This window comes from Hypanus sabinus, chromosome 11, assembly GCF_030144855.1.
Source record: "Hypanus sabinus isolate sHypSab1 chromosome 11, sHypSab1.hap1, whole genome shotgun sequence".
Taxonomy (NCBI): Eukaryota; Metazoa; Chordata; class Chondrichthyes; order Myliobatiformes; family Dasyatidae; genus Hypanus; species Hypanus sabinus.
The window spans coordinates 45,139,624-45,166,560 of NC_082716.1; the positions used below are offsets into that span (position 1 = coordinate 45,139,624).

Genomic DNA, 26,937 nt, shown 5'->3' on the forward strand with positions numbered 1-26,937 from the left:
CCAGTACTAAATACATGTGTTAGGAGGTCTGTGGACAGGTGGGAAGGATCAGTGATGACTGGAACTTCCTAATAAATTATTTAATGTTATGAACATGTCAGTAATTAAATAAAAATTTAGAAAGTGCAAAAGAAGAAAGGGGTGATCTAAATTTGTGCACCTTGTGTTCTTAAAACCAAAACAATGAGGATGCTTTGGTAGGCAGGGTCTGTGAAGAGAAAAATGGTTTGTTTCAGATTGATGATGTTTCATTAGAATGAGATTTGAGAAAATAAGCATTATTTAGTAATTGGTTTATTACTGTCACATGTACCGAGATACATTGGAAGACATTATTTTGCACTGGTAGTCCAAAGTCCAGAGAGAAAAACAATGATAGAATGCAGAATTCTTTTACAGTGATATTTGCAGAGAAAGTATAGTGTCATTAAACAATGGTGCAAAGGCCATGGTGAGGTAGACTGTGAGGCCAAGAGTTCATCTTTATTATACATGAGGTCTGTTGAAGAATCTTGTATTACCCCACACTAGAAGCTGTCCTTGAAACCCTGATCTCTTCCTTAGCACCATTAGTAAATACAAGGGTGTGTGCTAAGCCCCACTTTGTGAAGTCACTGACCAGCTTTTTTGTTTTGCTGATATTGAGGGAATATCTGTTGTTTTGACACAAAGCCAAAATTATGGAAAGGGACAAGAGTGAAGAGTCAAAGCGAATATCCATGATGGAGTGGAGGTAGGGTTGTGCAGGTGACTCAAGTGCTGTTGATGCCATCTAAGAGAAGGTATTAAATGCTTGCTAATAGCTTATCTGCCTGGAAGAGGGAAAAATGGAGATGAATGAGAGTAATAGACAAAAATGTGCTGAAACTGAAGTTCAGCATACATCTGTTACTAGATATTTGAAATTAGAGAATAGTGGAAACAGTGATGTAGCATCTTTAAAAAGAGCAAAACCTAGTCTTTCATGCGCATTGGTCAATTTTACCACAAATAGAAGAAACTCGCATGTTGATTTTGGTATTGTATCCCGAGACTGGGATGAAGTCCTGTTCCTGGAGCTTCTGATGGACTTTGTCAGACATTGTTAGAGGCTAAAAATATTCATTGGAGTGGGATGTACAATAATTGGCAACTGAAATCTAAAGGTTATTCTTTCAGACTGAACTGAGGTGTTCTACCAAGCATTCACTTAGTTTTCTGTTGGTTTTCTTAAAGTAGAGGAATCAGCATTGCAAGCACAAATTGCTAATAACTAAATTGGAAGAAGTGCATGGATTGCTGTTCTATTTGGATAATCAGAAGGCTCGTAGGGCCTTAAGACATAGGAGGAGAACTAGACTATTCAGCCCGTCAAATCTGCTTTGCTATTAGATTGCGACTGATTTATTAATCTCTCTCAACCATTGCCTTCTCCTTATAACCCTTAGCACCCTTGCTAATCAGGGAACTGTCACCCTCCGGTATGAGTACACCTCCACTGCCATCTACTCTGGCTGGGAGGATTTATAGTGAAAGGAGAAATGTATGAAATAGAATTGCAGTTGAATACTATGCCAATTATGATTGAAGAGAATTCACAGTTAAGGATAAAGGAAGACACTTCAGAAGCACAGATGTGTAAATTCTCATCAGAACAAATATGACAGAGCCTAAGAATTGGGAATTGAATTGAGCCTTACAGGAAGTAGGGTGAGAAGAGACTTAGTTGAAATAACTGTGGGTGTCGAGATGGGTTGGGGGCTGCATGGTTTAGTAGATGTGAAGAGAAGATCCATTGAAGAAACAAGGCAATTGAGCATCCAGAAAACCAATCCGATATTTGCTGGTGGTATAAAGACGTGTCTGAGTGCTGACATCCAGATTCTGGGAGGCAGAGGTCAGTGTATTAAGCCATAACAGTGCCCTCATCAGCAGACTTGATTTTCAGCTTTTGCAAATTGTTCATTCAGTACCTGGCTCCTCCATAAGCGTTTATAGATCAGACACAATACTGAAGCACAGAAGAGTATGAAGTAGTGGTACTTATCCACTGAACATGCCTGAAAAATTTAGGGCTTTCCAATTGATGAATAATTGAATTTTTAACTTTAGAAAGTATTAATTGTGAGGCCTCATTTCTTTCAATATATGGTATTGGAGATTTCTTTTAAAAAAAGGTCTTCTTTGTTTACATTTTTAGTTTTGAAGTTTCCATCAAACTTTCCTCCTTTGCTTGGTTGACTGTGCATAATTTTGCATTTAATTAAATATCCAGGTTCCATTACTGTGCCTACCACATATCTTTTGGTCTTGGATTGAGGAGATTCACACAAGCTTCAGATCCTCTGTAGAGTGCATGTGATTGTATGGAACTCAGTGACTGTAAATTGACTCCCATGTAATTTGTGGGTAAATGTAAGCAGAATGAATAAATTCCACATTGTTCATTTGCTACTACAAATTACATGCCACAATTAAAATAAGCTATTTCAACTTGTTAAGAAAATAGAAAAAAATTGGAATTATTGGATGCTGTTTCAAATGCAATAAAGTTTGAACAGTATTCTATAAATAAGTGATACTTGAAAAAGTTGTTGATGTTTGTCTTAATTTATTGTTTGTCTTCCAATCTCTTTTTACCTATGGTCTTTTTAAAACTATTGCACTTTATTTTCTTTTCCCATCCAAAAAAGATAACTTCAGTATCAGGTATTAAGTTATAAATGAGTACCTGGTCCAGCAATCATCCAAACAAACTGCAGATTTCCATTTTTAACTTGCAACAAACTGAACATATACTATATACTCAACAACAGCTTCATACATGTGTGACGAGTCCCTGACAAGAATAGCTTGGACCCAAATGCTGGAGCATCCAAGGCTTGGATTGAGACATGACTTCAAACTGGATCAAGAATCTGAATAGAAAACAAACACGAGAGGAGCTCATGAGTAGGCTTATGACTTAGCACCAAACCTCAGTTCAGATGCTCCTTAAATGCTCAATCTGTGGTTTGAACATGATTGCTGATTAGCAAGACTCTCCTGAATCGTTAAAGGGGTCGTGCCAGCTGTACATACTCTGGATAGTTAGAGGTTCTATACCTCAGAAGCTAGGACAGATGGGTGCATGTCATAATAACTTGGATTGGTGCTTGTGCCTTTCCCCCTTAAAATCTGATTAAATGGGCCAATTGTTTTTTTTTGGGGGAGTGGAATTTTAACTGATGGGAAGTGATCACATTGAGATGTATCTAGAATTGGAGATCATAATCTTTAGTTGGTGGATCAGCCATTTAAGACTGAATTGAAGAAACTTTCTTCACTAAGGGAAATATGAGTTTTTTTTAGAATTCTTTTAACTATATTCATGATTGATACTGATCATTTTTATTTGTTTTGGACAAAAAGGCAATCAAGAGATATGAAGAAAATGTGAGGTATTACAAAAGTCTGAAATGATTATTTTTGAATGGTAGTGTGTGCTTCCAGAACTAGATGGCCCATTTTTTGTCATCATTTCAATAACTATTCATTTATTGTGCCTTTTTTAAGCATGAATCAAACTTAATTATCTTTGTCAAATAATAGATATGGTGATTGCCATCCTGTATTCTTTATTGGATCACTTGAGGCTGCCTTTCAAGAAGCATTCTATGGAAAAGCCAGAGATGTAAGTGACCTTTCAAGATATTAGCTCAATATCTATGAATATTTCAGTCTCGTGATTTGAACAGGTTGTGTCGTTCAACAAAATACATATAAAAATTGGCAGCATTTCTTTCTTCCTGCCTACCTCTGACCATCACCTCCTCTCCCCCACTATTCCATAAATTTATTCTGGCACAGCTAAGTGTAGCTTTTAATTGCAGATGAAGATATTTTGAAGTGGAAGATGAAATTTTATAGATGAAAAATAACGTATGACTTGCTGATTTGTAACTCAATTTCACAGACAGCATCACAGATGCTTCCAAAAAGAGCAAAGTAGTTTCTCTTCAAACATGTATTAATATTTATACTAAATGCTGAAGAAAATTTTAGCCTAGAAGGTGGGAGGTGGATGGAAAATAAACTAATTTTGAAATATTTTGTATTCCTTAATCTCGAAATGTTTGATTAAAATAAAGAAATTAACTTTAAACAATCTTTCTCTATTTATAATCCAAAAACTATCAAATGCTTAGTTTAAGATGAAATAATTGTTAGCTTTGTTTAGCAAAAATCTTAAAGACCAAAATTATTTTAAAAATAGCTGTTTAAGGCTAGAATGGCCTAATTTTTAACCACATGGTTTACATTTAAACATTATACTACGAACCAATTCTATAGGATGTCATTGGTCTCACATTGTTTGAAACACCAAAATGCTTTTTCATTGTAAGTTAGTTTTAAAATTCTGTAATTTTTCTAGTAAACAAAATCTTAAAGCTACTAAGTCACATAAAAGGAAGGAAAAGTATGGTGCTTGAAGTCTGTTTTAACCAAATCCATGGTCAGGAGTTTTGAACCTAAACTCATTAAATGTTTATTTGAATGGCTGGATTACCAAGGATTTTAGAATACCATCAATTGATATATACTTAATCGCTAAGTAAAACACTACACTTGATTAAGTTTTTCTCACGATGCCACTCACAGTTGATCTAATCAGGATGCTTTAAACTGATTATGTACAGATTAGAGTGATGACCTAGTTGACCATTTTTATCTTTTCTATTTTCATTTGATTATTTTTTTTAATAAAAAGATCTTATATCCTTGAAACCCAACAAATGCCCAGAAATATAATGTTTTGATTGAGATTTTTATGGAATGTTTATTTTAAAAAGTACAATATGTAATGTACCTTTGTCTGCTTCTGAAAGAATCAAATTTTTAAATATTTATTGCAAGATTTTTTTTTAATAAAAAAGTGTGATGAAATGTTGAGTTTTTTTTTAGGCAAGATAGTATTTTGAAAATTGAGTTTGATCATGTCAGGTTTGAACAATGTACTGTTTAGTGTTGATACCAAAAAAGGCTTTCTGTGTAGTTCAAAATTACAAAATTATGTATTTATATCTTTGGTATTGTGTGGCACAGAGATATCCTTCAACACTTGGCAAAGATCTTTGTATCTTCATTAGCCACAGGTGAGGTAACAGAAGACTGGAGGATGGCTAAGGTTGTGCCTTAATTTAAGAAAGGCAAGTTAGAAACCACAAGCCAATATATCTGATGGGGAAATTACTGAAAGAAATTCTGAGAGACAGGATTTATTTGAATTTGGAAGGAAGTAGAAGATGAAAGTGGATGGTTGCTTTTTGGATTGGGGACCTGTGAATAGTGTGTCACAGTGATCGGTGCTGGATCCTTTATTGTTTTGTTATAGTAATGATTTGGAAGAGACATGATTAGTAAGCTTACAGAACACACCAAAGTCATGGTATAGCAGACAGTGAAGAAGGTTACATCAAGGTAGATTAACTGGGCAAGTGTGTAAAGGCATTACAGATGGTATTTAAACTGAACAAGCTTTGGGGTGTTAACATAGTCCAGGACATGCATTGGGAAAAGATATGGCCTTGCCAGGTGACATGGGCATTCTGAGTGGTGAAGAAGGCATATGATCTAAAAGTTGAAATGTCATGTTCCGGTTGGATAAATCATTGCTTAGACTACACTTGGAGTATCGTGTGGCGTTCCAATCTCCATGCTGTAGGAAGGATATGATTAAACTAGAAAGGATGCACAAAAGATTAACAGGAATATTTCCTGAACTTGGAAGTCTGAATCACTATTATTATAACCGGCATTTGTTAACTTGAGTTATAAAGTGTTATTGGATAGGTTGAAGCCGTTTCCCTGGAACAAAGTAGGCCAAGGATTGACTGATATAGACTTCATAAGAATAGGAGAAGCATAGGTAAGGTAGATGGTTACAGTCTTTTTACCAGGGTTGGGAGGGAGGAGATCTAACACCAGAGGGCATAAGTTTAAGATGAGGGGGAGATGTTTAAAACTTAACTGAGGGACATTTTTCCTCCCAAAAGGCATTGGGTTTATGTAATGAGCTCATTGAGTCAATTCCAAATACAGCATTGCAAAGACATTTGGACAAGTTTATAGGAAAGGTTTAGGGGTTGTCTGTCACACCTTGCTATCAGGTGTGGATAAGTGTACTCGATGAGGGTCACCAGTTGGAAATAAAAACAGATGGTAAGGTGCAACAGCACATTAGTGCAAAGGGTTTTTTTTAGTGCCAGGTGAAAAAAAAAGCAGAAGCTGCCCAAAAGTTGTGAAAAAAAATTTACAAATAGACAAATAAAAACAAACATGTACAAAAATTTATAAATATACAGAGGCTTTCTCCATTATGCACTTTGTCATTAACTTTCCAGTATAACTATTCACCAACTATCAAATCCAACCTCCACACCTCTCAGCAAAGCCAAACTGAGGGTTTAAATCTGCCTGTGTAGGGTGTACTGTGCCTGTTCCCACTAACCCAGGTGTTATTTTAGGACACCCTAAACTGGCCCTCAGGTCTTTTGAGACTGTTCTGCTATCTACAAATTTATGTAACAGTATGAGTGAAAATAAATGAAACTGCTTGGAATGCCTGTGTCCAGAATCCTTACTTTTCTGAGTTATAAACCAGTAGAGCACATTAACTGAGGGGATTGTTTTGATTAGCTAAGGTAGCGATTGTTTTACTGTTGGGGTGTGTAAATGGCCAACTCCTAAGAACTGCAGAATGAGAGGACAAAATGTGTGAACTACTGGGGGAAACTAGACCAGGGAGAGAACGAGGAGGAGTGACTAATCGGGCAAAGGGGCAAGGTTAATGGGAGAATTGGCATTGCCAACCTGTTCTGTCACAGAGTTATATGAGCCAAACACAGCAAATGGGATTAGCATAGATGGGCATCTTGGATAGCATGGATGAGTTGAGCATGGGCCTGTTTCCATGCTCTAACCATAAATGTAAAAATTTGACGTAGATAGCAATATAAGAAAGTAAAAATATTATTCATTGTACATTGAGCATCTTTTTATTCATTAGTAAGCACATAGATAACAAAAACAATTGCCAGTGTATTTTGGCGAATGGAAAATAATAAATCTATTTGTATTAACTTATTCCATTGTCAATGATCTGGGAAATGGGGTGAGTTTATAAATTTTTTTGAAGGATACTGCAAGTAGTTCACAATATTTGATAGTTTACAGTGATTTTTAAGCTTGGTAGTACAAACCCCATTTCCAGAAAAGTTGGGATTTTTTCCAAAATGTAATAAAAACAAAAATCTGTTATATGTTAATTCACATGAACCTGTCTATAACAGACAAAAGTACAAAAAAGATTTTCAATAGTTTTACTGACCAACTTAATTGTATTTTGTAAATATACACAAATTTAGAATTTGATGGCTGCAACACACACAACAAAAGTTGGGACAGAGGCATGTTTACCATTGTGTTACCTTCCCTTTTAATAACACTTTTTAATCGTTTTGGAACTGAGGATACTAATTGTAGTAGATTTGCAATGGGAAACTTTGTCCATTCTTGCTTGATTTAAGACTTCAGCTGCTCAACAGTCCGTGGTCTCCGTTGTCTGATTCTCCTCTTCATGATGCGCCATACATTTTCAATAGGAGATTGATCTGGACTGGCAGCAGGCCAGTCAAGCACACGCACTCTGTGTCTACAAAGCCACGCTGTTGTAGCCCGTGCAGAATGTGGTCTGATATTGTCCTGCTGAAATAAGCATGGACGTCCCAGGATGAGACATCGCCTTGATCGCAACATTTGTCTCTCTAAAATCCTAATATATGCCTCAGAGTCAATGGTACCTTCACATACATGCAACTCACCCATGTCATGGGCACTGATACCCATACCATCACAGATGCTGGCTTTTGCATCTTTCACTGATAACTATCAGAATGGTCGTTTTCATCTTTGGCACGGAGAACTCAACGCCTGTTTTTTCCGAAAACTAGCTGAAACGTGGACTCATCTGACCACAGCACACGATTCCAGAGTCTTTCGGTCCATCTGAGATGAGCTTGGGCCCAGAGAACTCGCCGGCGTTTCTGCATAGAGTTGATGTATGGCCTCCTGCTTGCGTAATACAGTTTCAAGTTGCATTTCTGGATACAGCGACGGACTGTGTTAAGTGACAATGGTTTTCCGAAGTACTCCCAAGCCCAGGTGGCTCTAATTGTCACAGTAGCTTGACGGTTTCTTCGGCAGTGGCGCCTGAGGGCTCAAAGATCATGTGCATTCAACAGTGGTTTCCGACCTTGCCCTTTATGCACTGAGATGTCTCTGAATTCTCTGAATCTTTTCACAATATTATGTACTGTAGATGTTGAAAGACCTAAATTCTCTGCAATCTTGCGTTGGGAAATGTTCCTTTTGAACTGACTAACAATTCTCTCATGAATTTTGGCACAAAGGAGTGAGCCAAGACCCATTCTTGCTTGCAAAGACTGAGCCTTTGATGGACGCTACTTTTATACCCAGTCATGATATCTCACCTGCTACCAATTAGCCTGCTTACTGTGGAGTCTTCCAAACCGGTGTTACTTGAATATTCTGTGCACTTTTCAATCTTATTTTAACTCTGTCCCAACTTTTGTTGAGTGTGTTGCAGCCATCAAATTCTAAATTTGAGTATATTTACAAAATACAATTAAGTTGGTCAGTAAAACTATTGAAAATCTTTTCTTTGTACTTTTGTCAGTTAAATAAGGGTTCACGTGAATTAACGTATCACAGATTTTTGTTTTTATTGCATTTTGGAAAATATCCCAACTTTTCTGGAAATGGGGTTTGTAGATGTGTATGTTGAACTGACAGATTTGAGATCCTGTTCTTCTGAGAATATTTACCTGGTTTGTGTTTGCCATGAGAGAATTACATTTTGGTTATGAAAGGTGAAACTCCTGGGTGCTACAGCTATTACCTAGGCAACCTTGTATAGTCAGATAAACAATTGATATCTATTCCTTGCAATTAAGCTTGCTTTCTGAGTTTTAGTGTCATAAGCTAGTATGTTACTGTAGTTGAGCAAATAATATTACCAACTTTATTTTGCATAGGGAAGTGCTGGAGTTTGCAGTTGTCTGGGTAAGAGATAAATATAAGAAAATGATTGAGGTAGAATGTGAGCAAGTATAAAGTGGGGCAAAAACAAGATACAAATCTTTGTCATGAAATAAAATGGGCTGAGAAGTGGCAGATGGAGTTCAACCCAGATAAGTGTGAGGTAGTTCATTTTGGTAGGTCAAATATTATGACAGAATTTAGTTATCAATGGTAAGACTCTTGGCAGTGTGGAGGATCAGAGGGATCTTTGGGTTCGAGTCCATAGGACACTCAAAGCAGCTGTGTAGGTTGACTCTGGCCTTCATTAATCGTGGGATTGAGTGTAGGATGCGAGAGGTAATGTTGCAGCTATATAGGATCCTAGTCAGACCCCACTTGGAGTGCTGTGCTCAGTTCTGGTCGCCTCACTATAGGAAGGATGTGGAAACCATAGAAAGGGTGCAGAGGAGATTCACAAGGATGTTGCCTGGATTGCGGAGCGTGCCTTATGAGAATAGATTGAGAGAACTTGGCTCTTTTTCCTTGGAGGGATGGGAGGATGAGAGGTGACCTGATAGAGGTGTACAAGATAATGAGAGGCATTGATCGTGTGGATAGTCAGAGGCTTTTCCCCAGGGCTGAAATGGCTAGCATGAGAGGGCCTAGTTTTAAGGTGCTTGGAAGTAGGTACAAAGGAGATGTCAGGGGTAGGTTTTTTTTTTACATAGAGAGTGGTGAGTGCATGGAATAGGCTGCCAGCAGCGGTGATGGAGGCGGAAACGATCAGGTCTTTTAAGAGACTCCTGGATGGTTACATGGAGCTTAGAAAGTCAATCTGACCAACGTTAAAAAAACTAGTCTTAAAGATGAAAAGAATCATCCCACATTATGAGAATAAAAAGTCAGATTTGTATAGCACAAAAACAGGCCCTTCAACCCAACATTCAACCCAACAAGTGTTGTAAGATGATGAGAGGCATTGATTGTGTGAATAGTCAGAGGCTTTTTCCCAGGGCTGAAATGGCTAGCACCGGAGGGCGCAGTTTTAAGGTGCTTGGAAGTAGATACAGAGGGGATGATAGGGTTAAGTTGTTTTTTTAAATACGCAGAGTGGTGAGTGCGTGAAATGGGCTGCTGGTGACAGTGGTGGAGGCAAATACGATAGCGTCTTTTAAGAGACTCCTGGGCAGGTACATGGAGCTCAGAAATATAGAGGGTTATGTGTAACCCTAGGTAATTTCTCAGGTAAGGATATGTTCGGCACAGTTTTGTGGTCCAAAGGGCCTGTATTGTGCCATAGGTTTTCTATTTTTTCTATTTTTTTCTACTCTTGTGGTAGCTACATCTCAGTTGGCAACAATATTAGCTCTTCAATTAGTTTTGTACATTCATGCCCACATCCAGAGACTGCACTACGTGACAGAGAGAATTTCATGATTATATGGTATGAATAAATATTTAAAGATATGGATATATATTTCTCCCATATTTGTTGCAACAATATCTTTGCCAAATGAAAGGTTGTGACGAATCAGCATATAAGAGGGAGATTGAAAATCTGGCTGCTTGGAATAAGCTCTCACTGAATGTCAGCAAGGCCAAGAAGCTGATTGTTGACCTCAGGAGGAGGTCCATGAGCCATTCCTCATCGGAGAATCAGAGGTGGAGGAGGTCAGCAACTTTAAATTTGTTGGTGTCATCATTTTAGGAGACCTGTCCTGGGCCCAGCATGTGAATGCAATTACAAAGAGAGCACGGCAGCACATCTACTTCCTGAGAAGTTTGCGTAAAGTTGGCATGACATCTAAAACCTTAACAAACTACTGTAGATGTATACTGTAAAGTATATTGATTGGCTGCACCACAACTTAGTGTGGAAATACCAATGCCTTTGAATGGAAAAATCATCAAAAGGTAGTCCATCATGGGTAAAGCTCTTCCCATCAGCACATCTAGATGGAAAGTTGTCGCAGGAAAGCAGCATCCATCATCGGAGACCCCCAACACCCAGATCACTCTTTTTTTCTTGCTGCTGCCATCAGGAAGGAGGTGCAGGAGCCTCAGGACTCACATCAGGTTCAGGAACACTTATTGCCACCTCAAACATCAGGCTCTTGAACCAGAAGAAGAAATATATCTATGAGAGTATCTAGTAGTTTTGTGTGCTGTTGGCAAAATATCACCGTTGGTCACCAGCACGATATTAGTTGCTATGAAGTTCAGCTGCTCTTCCATAGAAAGTTGTTGGAGGCAAGTTGAAACATTGTGGCAGAGAAGGTTTGTGGAAATGGTGCAGCCTTTCTATTGGTTGGGAGCACTTCTCAGTAAAGATAGCGATCAATGTTGAGATTCAGCATTGGCCCCAATGCACCATTTGACGATTAATGAAAAGTTGCTGTCTGTTGGCTATGTTGAATTTCATATGGATAACACTAGACTCACAGTGAAGTAAGTATTCAGCCATACACCAGGGCATACAGAAATCTGAAAATGCACCATTTTATAGATTTCCCATTTGCCAATCTTGTCAGTTGCAAACCGCAGTTCCCAGTGCCTCATCAGTTCCCTCTGAAGACACAAAACCTGGTTTTCAACCAGGTCAGCTGGAAGATGTCTCTGAACAACTCACCAACGTATCACCTGTGGAACCAGAGTAAACAACACACTTGACCACAGTTATCCCATCATCAAGAACACTTACCATGCCATCCCACACCTACACTTGGGAAAGTCTGATCACCTGGCCCTATGTCTATCCCAGTTCGTAGGCAGAGACTAAAGACCATTGGTGAAGACCAAAAAAATATGGTCAAGGAAGTTTGGAGAAGCACTTACAGAACTACTTTGAGTTGGTTGACTGCACATTATTCAAGGACTCATCTTTGAGTCTGAATGAATATGCCACAGTTGTCACCAACTTCATCAAAACCTGTGTGGATGAGTGTGTGCCTTCAACAACATACCAGACGTATCCAAATCAAAAGCTGTGGATGAACCAGGAGTTTCGTAGTTTGCTGAGGGCTAGGTATATGGTATTGAAGACTGGTGATCCAGAACTACACAAGATGAGTCTTTGTATTGACTGCCAATGTCAGAACATCTTTTACGAGGGTGAAACTTCACAAGGTGTCAGGCCCTGATATTGTACCTGGTAGAGCTCTGAAAGCCTGTGCATCCAAATGGCAGAAGTGTTCAAGGACATCTTCAATCTCTCACTGCTGCAGTCTGAGATTTCCACCTGCTTCAAAAGGGCAACTGTCATACCAGTGCTAAAGAAGAACAGGGGGAGCTGCTTCAATGGCTATTGCCCAGTGGCACTCACATCTACTGTTTTGAAGTGCTTTGAGAGGTTGGTCATGATTAGAATCAACTCCTGCTTAAGGAAGGACCTGGAACACTGCAATTCCCCTATCACCACAAAAGGTCTACAGTAAATGCAATCTTACTGGCTGTCTGCTCAACCTTGGATAACCTGGACAACAGTAATACTTAGATCAGGCTGTAATTTATTGACTACAACTCTTTGTTCAACACAATCATACCCTCACTTTTAATCAAAAAGCTCCAAACCCTGGCCCATTATATTGACAGCAGCGTTATTTCATTAGGAGTTTGAGGAGGATTGGTATATCAGCAAAGACGCTCTCAAATATCTAGATATACCATGGAGAGCACATTCTAATTGATTGCATCACCGTCTTGTGCACAGGATCAAAAAAAGCTGCAGAATATTGTAATCTCGGTCAGCTTCATCATGGACACTAGCATTCCAGCATCCAGGAAACCTTCAAAGGGCGGTACCTCCAAAAGGCGACATTCATCATTAAGGACCCCCAGCACTCAGGATGTGCCCTCTTCTCATCGCTACCATTAAGAAGGAAGTACAGGATCCTGGAAACACACATTCAATGTTTCAGGAACAGCTTCTTGCCCTATGCCATCCGATTTCTGAACAGACAATGAACTCATGAACACTTTATGACTACTTTTTCCTCTTTTTGCACTAGTTATTTATCTACATTAACGGAGACATAGTCACACCACAACAATAGTTAAGAAAGCACAACGCTTGTTTTTCCTCAGGACGCTGAAGAAAGCTGGTCTATCTGAACAGATGCTGGTGACCTTTTATCACTGCACCATAGAGAGCATCTTCACATACTGCATCTCTGTGGTATCTATCAGCTGTACAGCAGCTGATAGGAAAGCACTTCAGCAGGTCGTCTCTAACGCATAGAAGATCATCAGGACACAGCTCCCAGCCCTGGAGGACATCTACAGCTTATGCTGCCTAAGGAGAGCTACAGGCATCTGTAAGGACAATACACACCCATGCAATCATCTGTTTGAACTTCTTCCATCTAGCAGACATTATAAGATTTTCCATACCCAGACTGAAAAGTAGTTTTTTCCCCAGAGTTATAACTGCTCTGGACCAATTGATCAAGCATCATCCATAAATTTGTTATATTGCTGCTTTTAATACTGGTTTTATGGCTGTCTTGCATCTGAGTTGCGCTTCTGTACTGCTGGACATTGCTTGTACTGGCTGGTTACTTGATTTTATTTATTATTTATTTATTTGTTGTTTTATAGCATTGAGTACGAGAGTGGCAAACTCATTTTCACTGTATTGGTGTATGTCACATTGTACTATGCAATGACAATAAAGATATTTCATTTCATATTAAGCCTGATTCTGATTCCAACAAAACTGGAATATAAGGAAGAAGTCCTCAATCCTGAATGAGGGTCTGGGAAGAGGATTTGGTTACAGTAAAGCATCCCTATATCAGTATTCAAAACTGTTTGCATTAAAATATGATATTACATTTGCCTTCCTAATTGTAATGCATATTTGCTTTTAGCAATTTATGTAAAAAGACATCCAGGTCCCTTTGGAAAATCTCGCTCCATTTTAAATTATTATTGATGTCATTCAGGTTCTTGGGCAGACCAATGTATCTCACAATCAGGAATGACCAGTCTCCTAAGTTATACTGTACCCAATGTGCTAAATGTTGTTAAACTTTGGTAAGCAATAAAAATTGAATGGGGAAGGAAAGAGCAGAGTAAAATAAAGGTGATGAAGCTGCAAAAAACTACAATCTCCTATTCATAGGTCTTATAACTAAATATCATCTTTACACAGTACATCAACAGACCTGCAATTGTGTGTTTCATCATCATTATATATTCCCCTGCACCATTTCTCTTGATACATATCCCATTACTTTATTTCGATGATTATTTTCACCTTGACCCCAGAAAAATGTCTGTGCTCATTTAACCTTAAAATACAGAGAATTTTAAAAGCCTGTTATTTACATAGTTTCCCCTCACAATTATTACAGCACAAAGAGGAGCTTTCAGTCCATTGAGTTCCTGTTGCTTTTATGCTGGCATTTTGCTGTGTGCTCTCTGAAGCCTTTACCACTGCCATTTTATGAGTCAGAGCAAGTGGAAGCTCTCTTATGTGTTGGAGTTTGGTATAGAGGGGGCCATCTTACCTCTTTGATATGACATAGGAAAACCCATACAAACTGGCCACCACTATCAGCTGCAGAGTGGTTTCTTGGTTCTTGTTGCTTTTTGAATCCTCTTATGTATTTTTAAAGAAGAGAGTTGACTACTGGATTTAGTTTCTCTGAAACATAGAAATAAAGTCTTCTCCCTTGTATTCCAGCTTCTTGACACTTCAACGTGAGACCAGAATTTCTTGTAGCAATACATGAAACTATTATATACAATCTAACCACCATATCCCCCCAAATGTTTAGAAACTCAAGATAATATTCTCTTGAATAAAACCTGAGGCTCCTGACAGTAACTGGAGTTAATGGAAAATAAAAACTTGCTCTTTAATATTGTAAATCATCATGCAAAATGAACGTGCTGGCTGTTTGTAAACCTCCCTGTTTTAACTTAATAAATGAAGCTGTATTTTCCACATTTTGAATTTGGCTGCATCAGTAGTTTTGTACTGCGTGCACTCTACGTGGAAACTGCTTTTTAACTGTAGGTTTCCTTTAAAGTAGAAATGCTTACAATGTGATGGTATCCAATTTTTTTTTTTGCACATCACTATATCTTCTGGTGACAATAAATTAAAATGATCTGATATTCAACATTAAACCAGACTTCTCTATTGAAATGAAAAAAGTTCTTGTACCAGATTTTTTTTCACTACTAGCAGTAAAAATGCATTGGGATCATCCTAAATGCAGCGTAAGTAAGCACTGTTTCTTTTTCTTGTGAAGTATTTGATGGGTGAGAAGCTGAAATGAGAATATATCTAAGTTGTGTGACAGTTTCACAAGACCTTTTCTAATAGCTTCCAGAGAAAGGAGAGAAAGAAACCATCCGCTTGCCACAAAGCAACAGTGCTACAAAGAACAGATTAAAGGTTTAGAAGAGGTCAATGTGGGTTTTTCACTAACTAAACACTGTCTTAAAGTTTCGTATGCAGAAAATAATGAAGTCATCTAAGAGTTTTTAAAGAATTTTATTTCTTTTTCTGTGCCTGTATTTGGTTGCCTGCTCAGCATGGCTGTTTAATCTCTCAAGGCTTTTGAATTGGCCCAATGAATGAGTGGGTAGCTGTCTCTCTAGGAGCTAGAAGCTTATTCTGAAGCCTAATCATTGAGTAAACATAGCCTTGCCCTCCTTCTCTAACAACCTTTATACAATAGCAGGGATTCTAGTGGAGTAACCTGGATATTGCACACTGGGCTTTGAAATGTAGAATGGATGAGCAACAGAACAGGCTGGGGCTGTCTTCTCTCTTTAATTAAATGCCACAGAGCTATCAATATGTTGTTTTTGTATCCTAATTAGACATTGTTTCAGCAGGGGAAAAAACTTAATGTTTTTATTTGTGTAGAAGGGTTTGGTGCATTTACACTGAAAACTACTAATATGTAATGAACAAAATGTTACTTTTGAGTGCCTTTCTTCATATTTATATAGTCATTTTCAGGTGGATATTTGTAGCATTGCCAACAAAAAAATCTGTTTTGCAGACTGATTTTATAAATGTAATAAAAATGAGCATATTTATTTTACGTCCCATTTTTATATAAAATATTACTGTGGTAAATGGTTAATGGATACTAGGCTTGGCACTCTGGTTGTACTCCCTGCTCTGGGTCAAAAGGTTGTGGTTTCAAGCCTTTCTTTAAAAGTCGAGCACCTGTCTAATACTACATCAGAGCACTGTTGTATTGCTACGGTGATGGGGGAGGAGGATTCTTTTGGCCTCAGGAGAATGATAAATGGATAACAGTCAGGAGAGGGAAGGGCAAAAGGCAGATACTAGAGAGTACCCCTGTGGCTGTCCCCCTTTGAGTACTGTTGGGGAGGATGGCCTACATGGGGGAAGCAACAGTGGCCGCGCCTCTGGCACAGAGTCTGCCCCTGTGGTTCAGAAGGTAGGGAAATGAAGAAGGTAGCAGTAATAGGGGAATCTATAGATAGGGGGTCAGACAGGTGATTCTGTGGATACAGGAAAGAGATGCGGATGGTAGTTTGCCTCCCAGGTGCCAGGGTCTGGGATGTTTCTGATCGCGGCCACGATATCCTGAAGTGGGAAGATGAACAGCCAGAGGTCGTGGTGCATATTGGTACCAACGATACAGGTAGGAAAAGGGAGGAGGTCCTGAAAACAGACTATAGGTAGTTAAGAAAGAAGTTGAGAAGCAAGACCTCAAAGGTAGTAATCTCAGGATTACTGTCTGTGCCATGCGATAGTGAGTAAAGGAATTGAGTGAAGTGGAGGATAAATGTGTGGCTGAGGGATTGGAGCAGGGGGTAGGGATTCAGATTTCTGGATCATTGAACCTCTTTTGGGGCAGGCGTAACCTGTACAAAAAGGACGGCTTGCACTTGAATCCGAGGGAGACCAGTGTCCTGGCGGGGAGATTTGCTAAGGCTATTGGGGAGAGTATAAACTCGAATTGCTGGGAGGTCGGAATGAAACTGAAGAGATGGAGGAAGTGCTGTTAGCTCACAAGTAGAGAAAGCTCGGAGACAGTGCAAGAGGAAGGACTGGAAGGTGATAGAGAAGGGATGCGCTCAGGCCGATGGTTTGAGATGTGTCTGTTTTTAATGCAAGGGACATCATGAACAAAGCGAATGAGCTTAAATCGTGGATCAGTACATGGAGGTATGAAGAGACTTGGATGGCTCAGGGGCAGGAATGGTTACTTAGAATGCCAGGCTTTAGAAGTTTCAGAAAGGACAGGGAGGGAGGCAGAAGAGGTGGGGGCGTGGCACTGCTGATCAGAGATAGTGGCACGGCTGCAGAAAAGGAGGAAGTGTTGGAGGGATTGTCTACTGAATCTCTGTGGGTGTAAGTTAGAAATAAGAAGGGGTCAGTAACTTTATATGATGTTTTTTTATATACCACCCAGTAGTAACAGGGACATCGAGGAGCAGATAGGGAGACAGATTCTGGAACGGTGTAATAGTAACAGGGTTGTCGTGGTGGGAGATTTTCATTTCCCAAATATTGATTGGCATTGCCCTAGAGTAAGGGGTTGAGATGGGGTGGAGTTTGTTAGGTGTGTTCAGGATGGTTTCCTGACACAAAATGTAGATAAGCCTACAAGAGGAGGGGCTGTACTTGATCTGGTATTGGGAAATGAACCTGGTCAGGTGTCAGGTCTCTCAGTGGAAGAGCATTTTGGAGATAGTGATCACAATTCTATCTCCTTTACCATAGCATTGGAGAGGGATAGTAACAGACAATTTAGGAAAGTGTTTAATTAGAGTAAGGGGAGATATAAAGCTATCAGGCAGGAACTTTGAAGCATAAATTGGGAACAAATGTTCTCAGGGAAATGTACCGCAGAAATGTGGCAAATGTTCAGGGGATATTTGTGTGGCGTTATGCATAGTTACATTACAATGAAAAAGGAAAAGGATCGTAGGGTACAGGAACCATGGTGTACAAAGGCTGTAGAAAATTTAGTCAAGAAGAAAAGAAGAGCTTACAAAAGGTTCAAAAACCTAGGTAATGATAGGAATGTAGAAGATTATTAAGGCCAGCAGGAATTGTATGGAATCAGAGGAGATAGCAGAGATACATAGTGAATACTTTGCTTCAGTATTCACTACGGAAAAGGATCTTGGTGATTGTAGGGATGACTTACAGCAGATCGAAAAATTTGAGCATATAGACATTAAGAAAGAGGATGTGCTGGAGCTTTTGGAAAACATCAAGTTGGATATGTCTCCGGGACCGGATAAGATGTACCCAAGCTACTGTGGGAGGAGAGGGAGGAGCTGAGCCTCTGGCAATGATCTTTGCATCATCAATGGGGATGGGAGATGTTCCGGGGGGATTGGAGGATTGAAGATGTTGGCCTCTTAATCAAGAAAAGCAGTAGCAACAACCCAGGAAATTATAGGCCAGTGAGTCTTACTTCAGTGGTTGGTAAGTTGATGGAGAAGATCCTGAGAGGCAGGATTTATGAACATTTGAAGAGGCATAACATGATTAGGAATAGTCTGCATAGCTTTGCCAAAGGCGGGTCATCCCTTATGTCCTTTGTAATTGATTGAATTTTTTGAGGATGTGACTAAACATATTGATGAAGGTAGAGCAGTTGATGTAGTGTATATGGATTTCAGCAAGGCATTTGATAAGGTACTCCATGCAAGGCTTATTGAGAAAGTAAGGAGGCATTGGATCCAAGGGGACCTGGCTTTGAGGATCCAGAACTGGCTTGCCCACAGAAAGCAAAGTGTGATTGTAGAAGGGTCATATTCTGCATGACCACTGGTGTGCCTCAGGGATCTGTTCTGGGACTCCTTCTCTTCGTGATTTTTATAAATGACCTGGATGAGGAAGTGGAGGGATTGGTTAGTAAATTTGCTGATGACACAAAGGTTGGGGTTGTTGTGGATAGTGTGGAGGGCTGTCAGAGGTTACAATTACAGAGGTTAGGATGCAAAAATGAGCTGAGAAGTGGCAGAAAATGAAGTTCAACCTAGATAAGTGTGATGTGGTTCATTTTGGTAGGTCAAATATGATGGAAGAATATAGTATTAATGGTAAAATTCTTGGCAATGTGGAGGATTGGGGGATCTAGGAGTCCGAGTCTATAGGACACTCAAAGTTGCTGCGCAGGTTGATTCTGTGGTTAAGAAGGCATACGGTGCATTGGCCTTCATCAATATTGGGATTGAATTTAAGAGCTGAGAAGTAATTTTATAGCTATATAGGACCCTGGTCAGACCCCACTTGGAGTACTGTGCTCAGTACTGGTTGCCTGAGTACAGGAAGAGTGTGTAAGCTATAGAAAGGGTACAGAGGAGATTTACAAGGATGTTACCTGGATTGGGGAGTGTGCGTTATGAGAAAAGATTGAGTGAACTTGGCTTTTTCTCCTTGGAGTAACAAAGGATGAGAGGTGGCCTGATAGAGGTGTATAAGATGATGAGAGGCATTGATCGTGTGGATAGTCAGAGACTTTTTCCCAGGGCTGAAATGGCTAACACGAGAGGGCACAGTTTTAAGGTGCTTTGAAGTAGGTATAGAAGAAATGTCAGGGGTAAGCTTTTATATGCAGCAAGTGGTGAGTGCATGGAATGGGCTGCCAGCAACGGTGGTGGAGGTGGATACGACAGAGTCTTTAAAGAGACTCCTGGATAGGTACATGGAGCTTAAAAAAATGGAGGGCTATGGGTAACCTTAGGTAATTTCTAATTAAGTACATGTTGGACACAGCATTGTGGGCCGAAGGGCCTGTATTGTGCTGTAGTTTTTCTATGTTTCTATGAAAGATCAATTTCAAGGCCAGTCTACCGAGAAATATGTTTGCCACCATCTGATTAAAAAACAAGGGAGTTCCATTATTTTAGCTAAAACTCATCTCTCAACTAACAGAGTTCATCAGGCTAATCACTTTTTCAATGGTGTTTATGTCATTTTCCTATATTAAAATTGATTGCTCTGTGTTTTCCCATATTATGACTACTCTTGATGTTACTTGTGGAAGTCAATTTTATAAGCTGCAGAGCCAAGGCATGGAATTATTTGTATGAGCCAGCAAACCTGATTTGCATTCCTCTGTGCTCTCATGATTTTCTCAAAGGCAATTCAAATAATTCCTTTTCATAGTATGTTGGCTCTTCTTAAGCACATAAAAAATGTTCTTTCATCAAATATTGCAGAAAACAATTAATACAATTGTATTCACCATATGTATTGTTTATAATTAGTATTATGTAATCATATTCAATAATTTTTTTGATATGATTTCATACATCAGAGGCCCTTATTTTGAAATTGAATTGCTATTTTTGCTGACACTAAATTGATCAATGATTGATTTATACAGGTTATGGTATAACAATTTGCTAATTAGCAGAATTAGTCTGCATTTTTAAAAAAGGCTTGATCCAAGTATAATCTAGGTTCAAGCATAATATTTCTCAGCAAACTAATTACAATTTTTCAATATTCCATCATAAAATTAAATATTAATATCCCATTTTCAAGAGAAACTGAACAAATCATTGCATAAAGTAAGACAAATATCTATTTCCTATATCTCATTTTGGGGACGAACATTACCTCTTGAAACCAAGGAAGCTAAGATCTGTGATGTTGCCAGCCACGTGGGGTTTTTCTACAGAAAATGTGAAATAATATGCAGAATTTTTGAACCATTTAAAATCTCAAAATTAATAGGACAAACTTTAATTTTGAATGAAATTGTGCTGGGATTGGTATTACTCAGAGGTTGTGTTTTGGCTGTGTTCTATTACTCCCAAGAATTTTGTGAACTTCGTCTATTTAATGATTTGAAATGTGACTGATGTGCACAAACTTGCTCTGTGTAATATGGTATTTGGAAGCTTTATAACAGTATCTGTTACAGTCAATGTATTCTGTTATCACCTATTAATGTGAGAACTACAAACTGTTGTATGATGTTACACAGGATATCACAACACAAATTAGTACAATCACAAATTACTATGCATGTTGGAAATATGAAATAAAAACAAAATGCTGGAAAATTTTGTTACGTCAGGCAGCATTTATGGAAAGAAAATTAGAAGTTGATGTGTCATATTGATAATTCTTCCTAAAGGTGGTTGAAAAATTCAAAGATGGTGGGCAAGACTGGAAGGAACAAAGGGCCAGGTTTGTGATGGAAAGCAGGAAGATTAAATGTTGCAAGGTGAAACAACATAGTAATACTACAAGGGTGCATAAAGGCAGTGTGGGAGAGGTGTAAATGCAGATTAGGGGTCTGAAATTATGGGAGGAATGTGGAATGAATGCTAGAGTTGGGAATGGAAATGCTAAATTTCTAAAGTTATTGAAATCCCTCTTGAATATAGGAGGTATTAATCAACCTTGCCAGAAACTGGGGTACTGTTTCCTCAGTTTTGTGCTATTTATAATTGGAACAATGTTGGGGGTTAGAGGACAGTAGTGACAGAATGAGAATGCTACAGAGGATTAAAGTCAGTAACTGGAAATTTGTGGTCATACCTAATCAAAAATATGTTCCACAAAGCAGTCACACATTTTGTGTTTGGAATTCACAGTTTGATAGATAGGTACACTAAAGGTATATGTCAATCACTGCTTGTGGAAAAAGAAAGCACATAGCAGAGTTGAAAAAAGTTAACACATATTGCAGTTGCTTAGAAAGAAAAATTAGACAAACTGTTCCTTTTTAGTGCTACAAGGGGCATATCAGGGCGCCTTTTCCACATGGTATCATGTGGAAGGTGTCTGAAATTATGAAGGATGATCTGTTCAGTGTAGCTGGTACTGTGGAAAGTTGCTGCCATTTTCTACCTCCTATATCTTCCTTCTCATTTTTGAGCTCTAGTTTCAACTGAAACCCCAATGACCAGCATCAACAAAGAGCAAACTGAATCCCACAAACTGCTTCCCTAACTACTCAGTTAGCGTTCTTGTCAGAATACTAGTCAGTTACTCAACAACAGGTAGGAGCAGAATTGGTCTGTCAGGCTCTTGAGCCTGTTCTGCCATTCATGAGGATCATAGCTAATCTTCTACAATGCCATTTTTGTATTATTCCAAAATCCCTTGATTCCCTTAAAAGCCAGAAATCTGTCATTCTCTATATTGAACAAACTCAGTGACTTGGCTTCCACAACCCTTCAAGCTGGAGAATTTAAAAAAAATCACTGTGAATGGGGGCGGGGGGGGGGGGAAGAAGTGTTCCCTTATTTCAACCCCAAACAGCATAATCTTTATTCTAAAATTATGGCACTGAGATCTAGATTGCTTCGTTAGGGTAAGCATCCACCATGTCAGTTTTAATAAGATTTCTAGAGAATATGGGCCTCATCTACCTAACTTTTCTCAAAAATCAAACTTTATATTCCTCAGAGCAGTTTTTAATATATCTTCACTCCACTACATTTCAGTAGACCAAAAGACAATATTGCAGCTGTGGTATTTCCAGTGCCATTTATAATTAGCTTTTAAGAACTTGTGTACAAGCAAGCCTTGTAACTTTGAGCATCAACACTGCCCAATTTCTCTCATTTTTTTAAAAAAAAAAGTATTGCTTTTCTGTTTTGTGTACGTAAGTGAATTAACTCACATTTTCAACTGCATATATCTGCAATTTAAAATGCCGAGAAATTCATATTTGCAGTTTTAAGATTAATAATCTGTACTTTTTTTTAAATCAGAGAAAGCTACTCGCCATCTACCTCCATCATGATGACAGTGTTCTTACAAACGTATTCTGTTCCCAACTACTGTGTGCTGAATCTATTGTCTCCTACCTCAGTCAAAATTTTATCACTTGGGCATGGGACGTGACACGAGAAGCTAACAGAGCAAGGTACTCAATTTTAGTTCATAACTTAAATTGTTTTTTTTTTCTTGAGAACTTAATGATCTTGAACAAGGAATTAGCAAGGTGGCAAAAATGTTCACTACTTCAAAAAAAAAGAGCTCCCCACAAAGATCTGGTGACTTCAATAGCAAGAAAATGCCTCTTTTCTGAAAACTATTGCAGTCACATAACCATTTCCCGGAAGTCTCCAACGTCCAACAACTACAATGCCATTAATGTGGCAGAGAAGTGAATTGTATTAAAGTATGTACAAAATCTGTAAGCCAAACATGAAAAAATATCATTTTTTGAGGTAACTTTTTAAACAATTTACAATGTGAATAAATATTGGACGTTCACCTGAGTTTAATGTAGAGGATGAAACCAAGCATTTGAGTGAATAAATAATTAAAAGCCATATTTTCTTTGGAATATCCTTGAGGGAATTACAGTACACATATATAACAATATATTTATGTAATTTATTGCATGATTTTCTGATCAAAATATAGCCAGTGAATTAATTTCCCTAAAATATTACTGTAACTCTTAAAAATTAAGCAAAATAGCTTACTCTCTCAAAGAAATGGAGGTTCCTTTGAACAGAATATTTTGTCCATATTTGACCACATTTTGTGTTCTTCAGTAATAGTTGTTTGTTATGGCACATGGAGCTAGGATGTGATTAAAAACAGCAAGAGCCTGGGAAACAAAGCACTGTTGTCTTAACATGCACCTTTTCAAGTTAGTCGAATAATGTCTTACACCTTTGCTATTCCAACTTTAAGAATGACCTGATTGATAGAACCCCCAATAGCAGTAACAAACATGGAAATGAAGAATAACTTCCTGGAACATATTCACAACTCAATTCCTGATGTTGTGCAGTATAGTAATTGGGTGTAAACTTGCTAAATTTTCCATCAGTTCTGCTGCAGGATCTGCCCCAAAACAATGTATCAATAACATAAATAGATTGAATAGCAATTGTATGTCAGATGTCTAAGATTTATCAAGTGTGAATTGATTGCATTTTCACCAGAGAATTCTAACTTATCCCTGTCTACAATTTACTATACAGAATGACTAAGTTCTAAACATGTTCCAACTCCAGATCTTTGTCTTTAATTTGTTACATATTTTTACATTTCCTGATTACATTGCATGCTAATATTTAACATATTACAGTAGATCCATGGTATGATAAACAAAGTAGGTGCACAGAATAGTTTTCCTAACTCCTCCTTCCTTGCTTAACAGTTCAAAATCTTACAAGCTACATGTTATAACTTTACTCAGGCAGCCACTTACCTAAATTAGGCCTCCTTCCTATGAATGAACAAAAGGAGCTGTGAAGTCTTTCTTACCCATGTCGCCTGTTAACTTCAATCATTAAGCAAGAGATTGCAACCTTAGAGTTGCTCTGAACATCTCCCTTTCTTAAAAAATTGCTGTTTAAGAATTACATTTCAGTATTTAACAGATTAAATGCTAATCATTATTATCTGGCCACATTAACATTAATCAAGGCAATCTGATTAAATTTGTCCTAACACAAGAACAGATAGAATGAGGCACAAAACAGGAATTGATTTGGTGCATTGCTTAATTATATTGGCTGAGCTTTACAATTCTGACCATGCTAATTTCTTGGACCAACCAGCATAATTGATGGTACATGATTTTTTTAAATAGATACACTTTTTCTTGCAAAAAGTTTCTTCTAAAATATTTGTATTCTGAAATATTCCATTACTATGAAAATTAATTTAGTGTGAAAAGCTATTATAAGTGAGATATTATGCATGAAAACAGCATTTACTTTTATATAGTAATTAATCTGTTCTGATAGATATCAGTAAATTCTGTTATGTACAAATGTTTCGGTCAGAATGTTGTTATTTTGTGGCAGCAGCACATTACAATACATAATTAAAATAATGAAAATTATGAAATGAAATATGTATTAAAATATTACATTAAATAAGTAGTGCAGATGGGTTCATGGTCCATTCAGAAATCTAATAGTGGAGGGGAAGAAGCTGTTCCTAAAATGTTGAGTGTTTCTTCAGTTTCCTGTACCATTTCCTTGATGGTAATAATGAGAAGAGGGCATGTCATGGGTGATAGGGGTCCTTACTGATGGATGCCTCACTTTCGAGTCACATTGCCTTTCGAGTCTTCATTGCTGGTTAGGCTCGTGCCTATGACGAATTGACTGTGTTTTCAACTTTCTGAAGCTTTTTCCAATCCTGTGCAGTTGCCCCTCCATATCAGATGCTGATGCAACCATTTAGAATGCATCCCATAATATATCTAGAATTATATGAGTGTCTTTGACATACGAAGTCTCCTCAAACTTGTGATGAAATATAGCCACTGTTGTGCTTCTTTGTAATTGCACCAATATGTTGGGCTCAGGATAGATCCTCAAATATATTGACTCCCAAGAAGTTGGAGCTGCTCACCTTTTCCACTGCTGATCTCTTGAGGACTGGTGTGTGTTTCTTTGACTTCCCCTTCCTGAGATCCATAATCAATTCCTTGGTCTTACTGATGTTGAATGTAAGATTGTTGTTGTGGCACCACTCAACCAGTTGACCTTTCTCACTCCTGTATACCTCATCGCCATCTGAAATCCTGTCAACAATAATTGTGTCATCAGCAAATTTATAGATGGTGTTAGAGTTGTGCCTAGCTGCACGGGAGAGAGAGTAGAGCAGTGGGCTAAGTACACATCTCTGAGATGCGCTAGTGTTGATTATTAGCGAGGAGGAGATGTTATTTCCGGTCTGCATTAACTGTGGTCTCCTGGTAAGGAAGTCAATGATCCAGTTGCAAAGAGAGGTACAGTGTCCCTGACTTTGGAGTTTTTTGATTGATACTGTTGAACTCTAAGCTGTTGAACTAACAGCAGCCCAATGTACAGAAGGTACTGATATTTTCCAGGTGATCCAAGGCTGAGTGGAAATGCAGTGAAATCGCTGTAGACCTTTTGTGGTGATAGTCAAATTGCAGCGGGTTTAAGTTCTTGCTTGGATGGGAGTTGATTCTGGCCGTGGCCAACCTTTCAAAGCACTTCATCACAATAGATGTGAGTGCAACTGGGTGATCTTCATGAGGTAGCTCAGTCTGCTCTTCTTTGACAATGGTATGATTGCCCTTTTGAAGCAGGTGGAACCTCCAACTGCAGCAGTGAGAGATCGAAGATGTCCTTGAACACTCCCTGTCAGTTGGTGGGCACAGATTTTCAGTTTAGTTATGTGAGTGTCTGTTCTAACTGGTATATTTCTTTAAAATTGAATTAATTAACAAATATTGATTTTTTTTAGTCCACTTCATTTGCTAGTTGACACTGGAAAGTATTGAAAAATACTATTTGGAATACTTTTACTATTGTAAATGGAAGTTGAGGTTTGTTCAGTAAAATAACAACTAGCAACAGCTGCATTCTTTATTTTTCTGTTTTGCAGCTTTTAAATATGATTTACTTTTCTGTATTTTTCATGGGAGTTTGGTGACATTTAATTATTCCTTGAAGTGTCATTAACACACATTTAATGAAGAAAGAACTAATGTTATTTGTGAGCAATTTTTGTTATTTGGTGTTTTGATCATCAGATATTTATTGCTGAAGGACAATAATAAGTGTATTTTGAGATTTGTGCCCCTTCATCTCCAGAACCTGCCATGTAAACCATAGTGTTAAGTTGCCTGAGCATTTGCAGCAGCAGGTTTTCCTCACCTGTCATTCCTAATCATCAAGTAATTAACCATATTCACAGCTGCTGACCCTTGACACAAACAAGGCTTTGAATGATGCACGCCTGGTTGGAGTGCAGTTGACCGTGCTGGTCCTGTTTGACCCACTTGCAAATCCACTACAGGTGTGGGCTTCTGTGTGGGACACAGCTTCCAGAATTGTATGTTGTTCCACTGCTTAGTACACTGAATAGGGATTTTGCTGTAGGTAGTTAGGAAACAGATGGAGTTTAATTGTTGTTCTCTGAGAGAGGTAGAGGGGCACATGATCTGA

General features: G+C 38.4%; 1 protein-coding gene across 1 annotated transcript in view; it reads left to right on the top strand.

Moving 5' to 3' along the window:
* faf1 (Fas (TNFRSF6) associated factor 1) overlaps nucleotides 1-26,937 on the top strand; it is a 339,764-nt gene that overhangs the window by 218,557 nt on the left and 94,270 nt on the right. Inside the window, exons 12-13 of the mRNA XM_059984260.1 lie at nucleotides 3,571-3,652; nucleotides 22,753-22,907. Coding sequence (XP_059840243.1) covers nucleotides 3,571-3,652; nucleotides 22,753-22,907 — 237 coding nt within the window. The remainder of the gene's footprint in view (nucleotides 1-3,570; nucleotides 3,653-22,752; nucleotides 22,908-26,937) is intronic.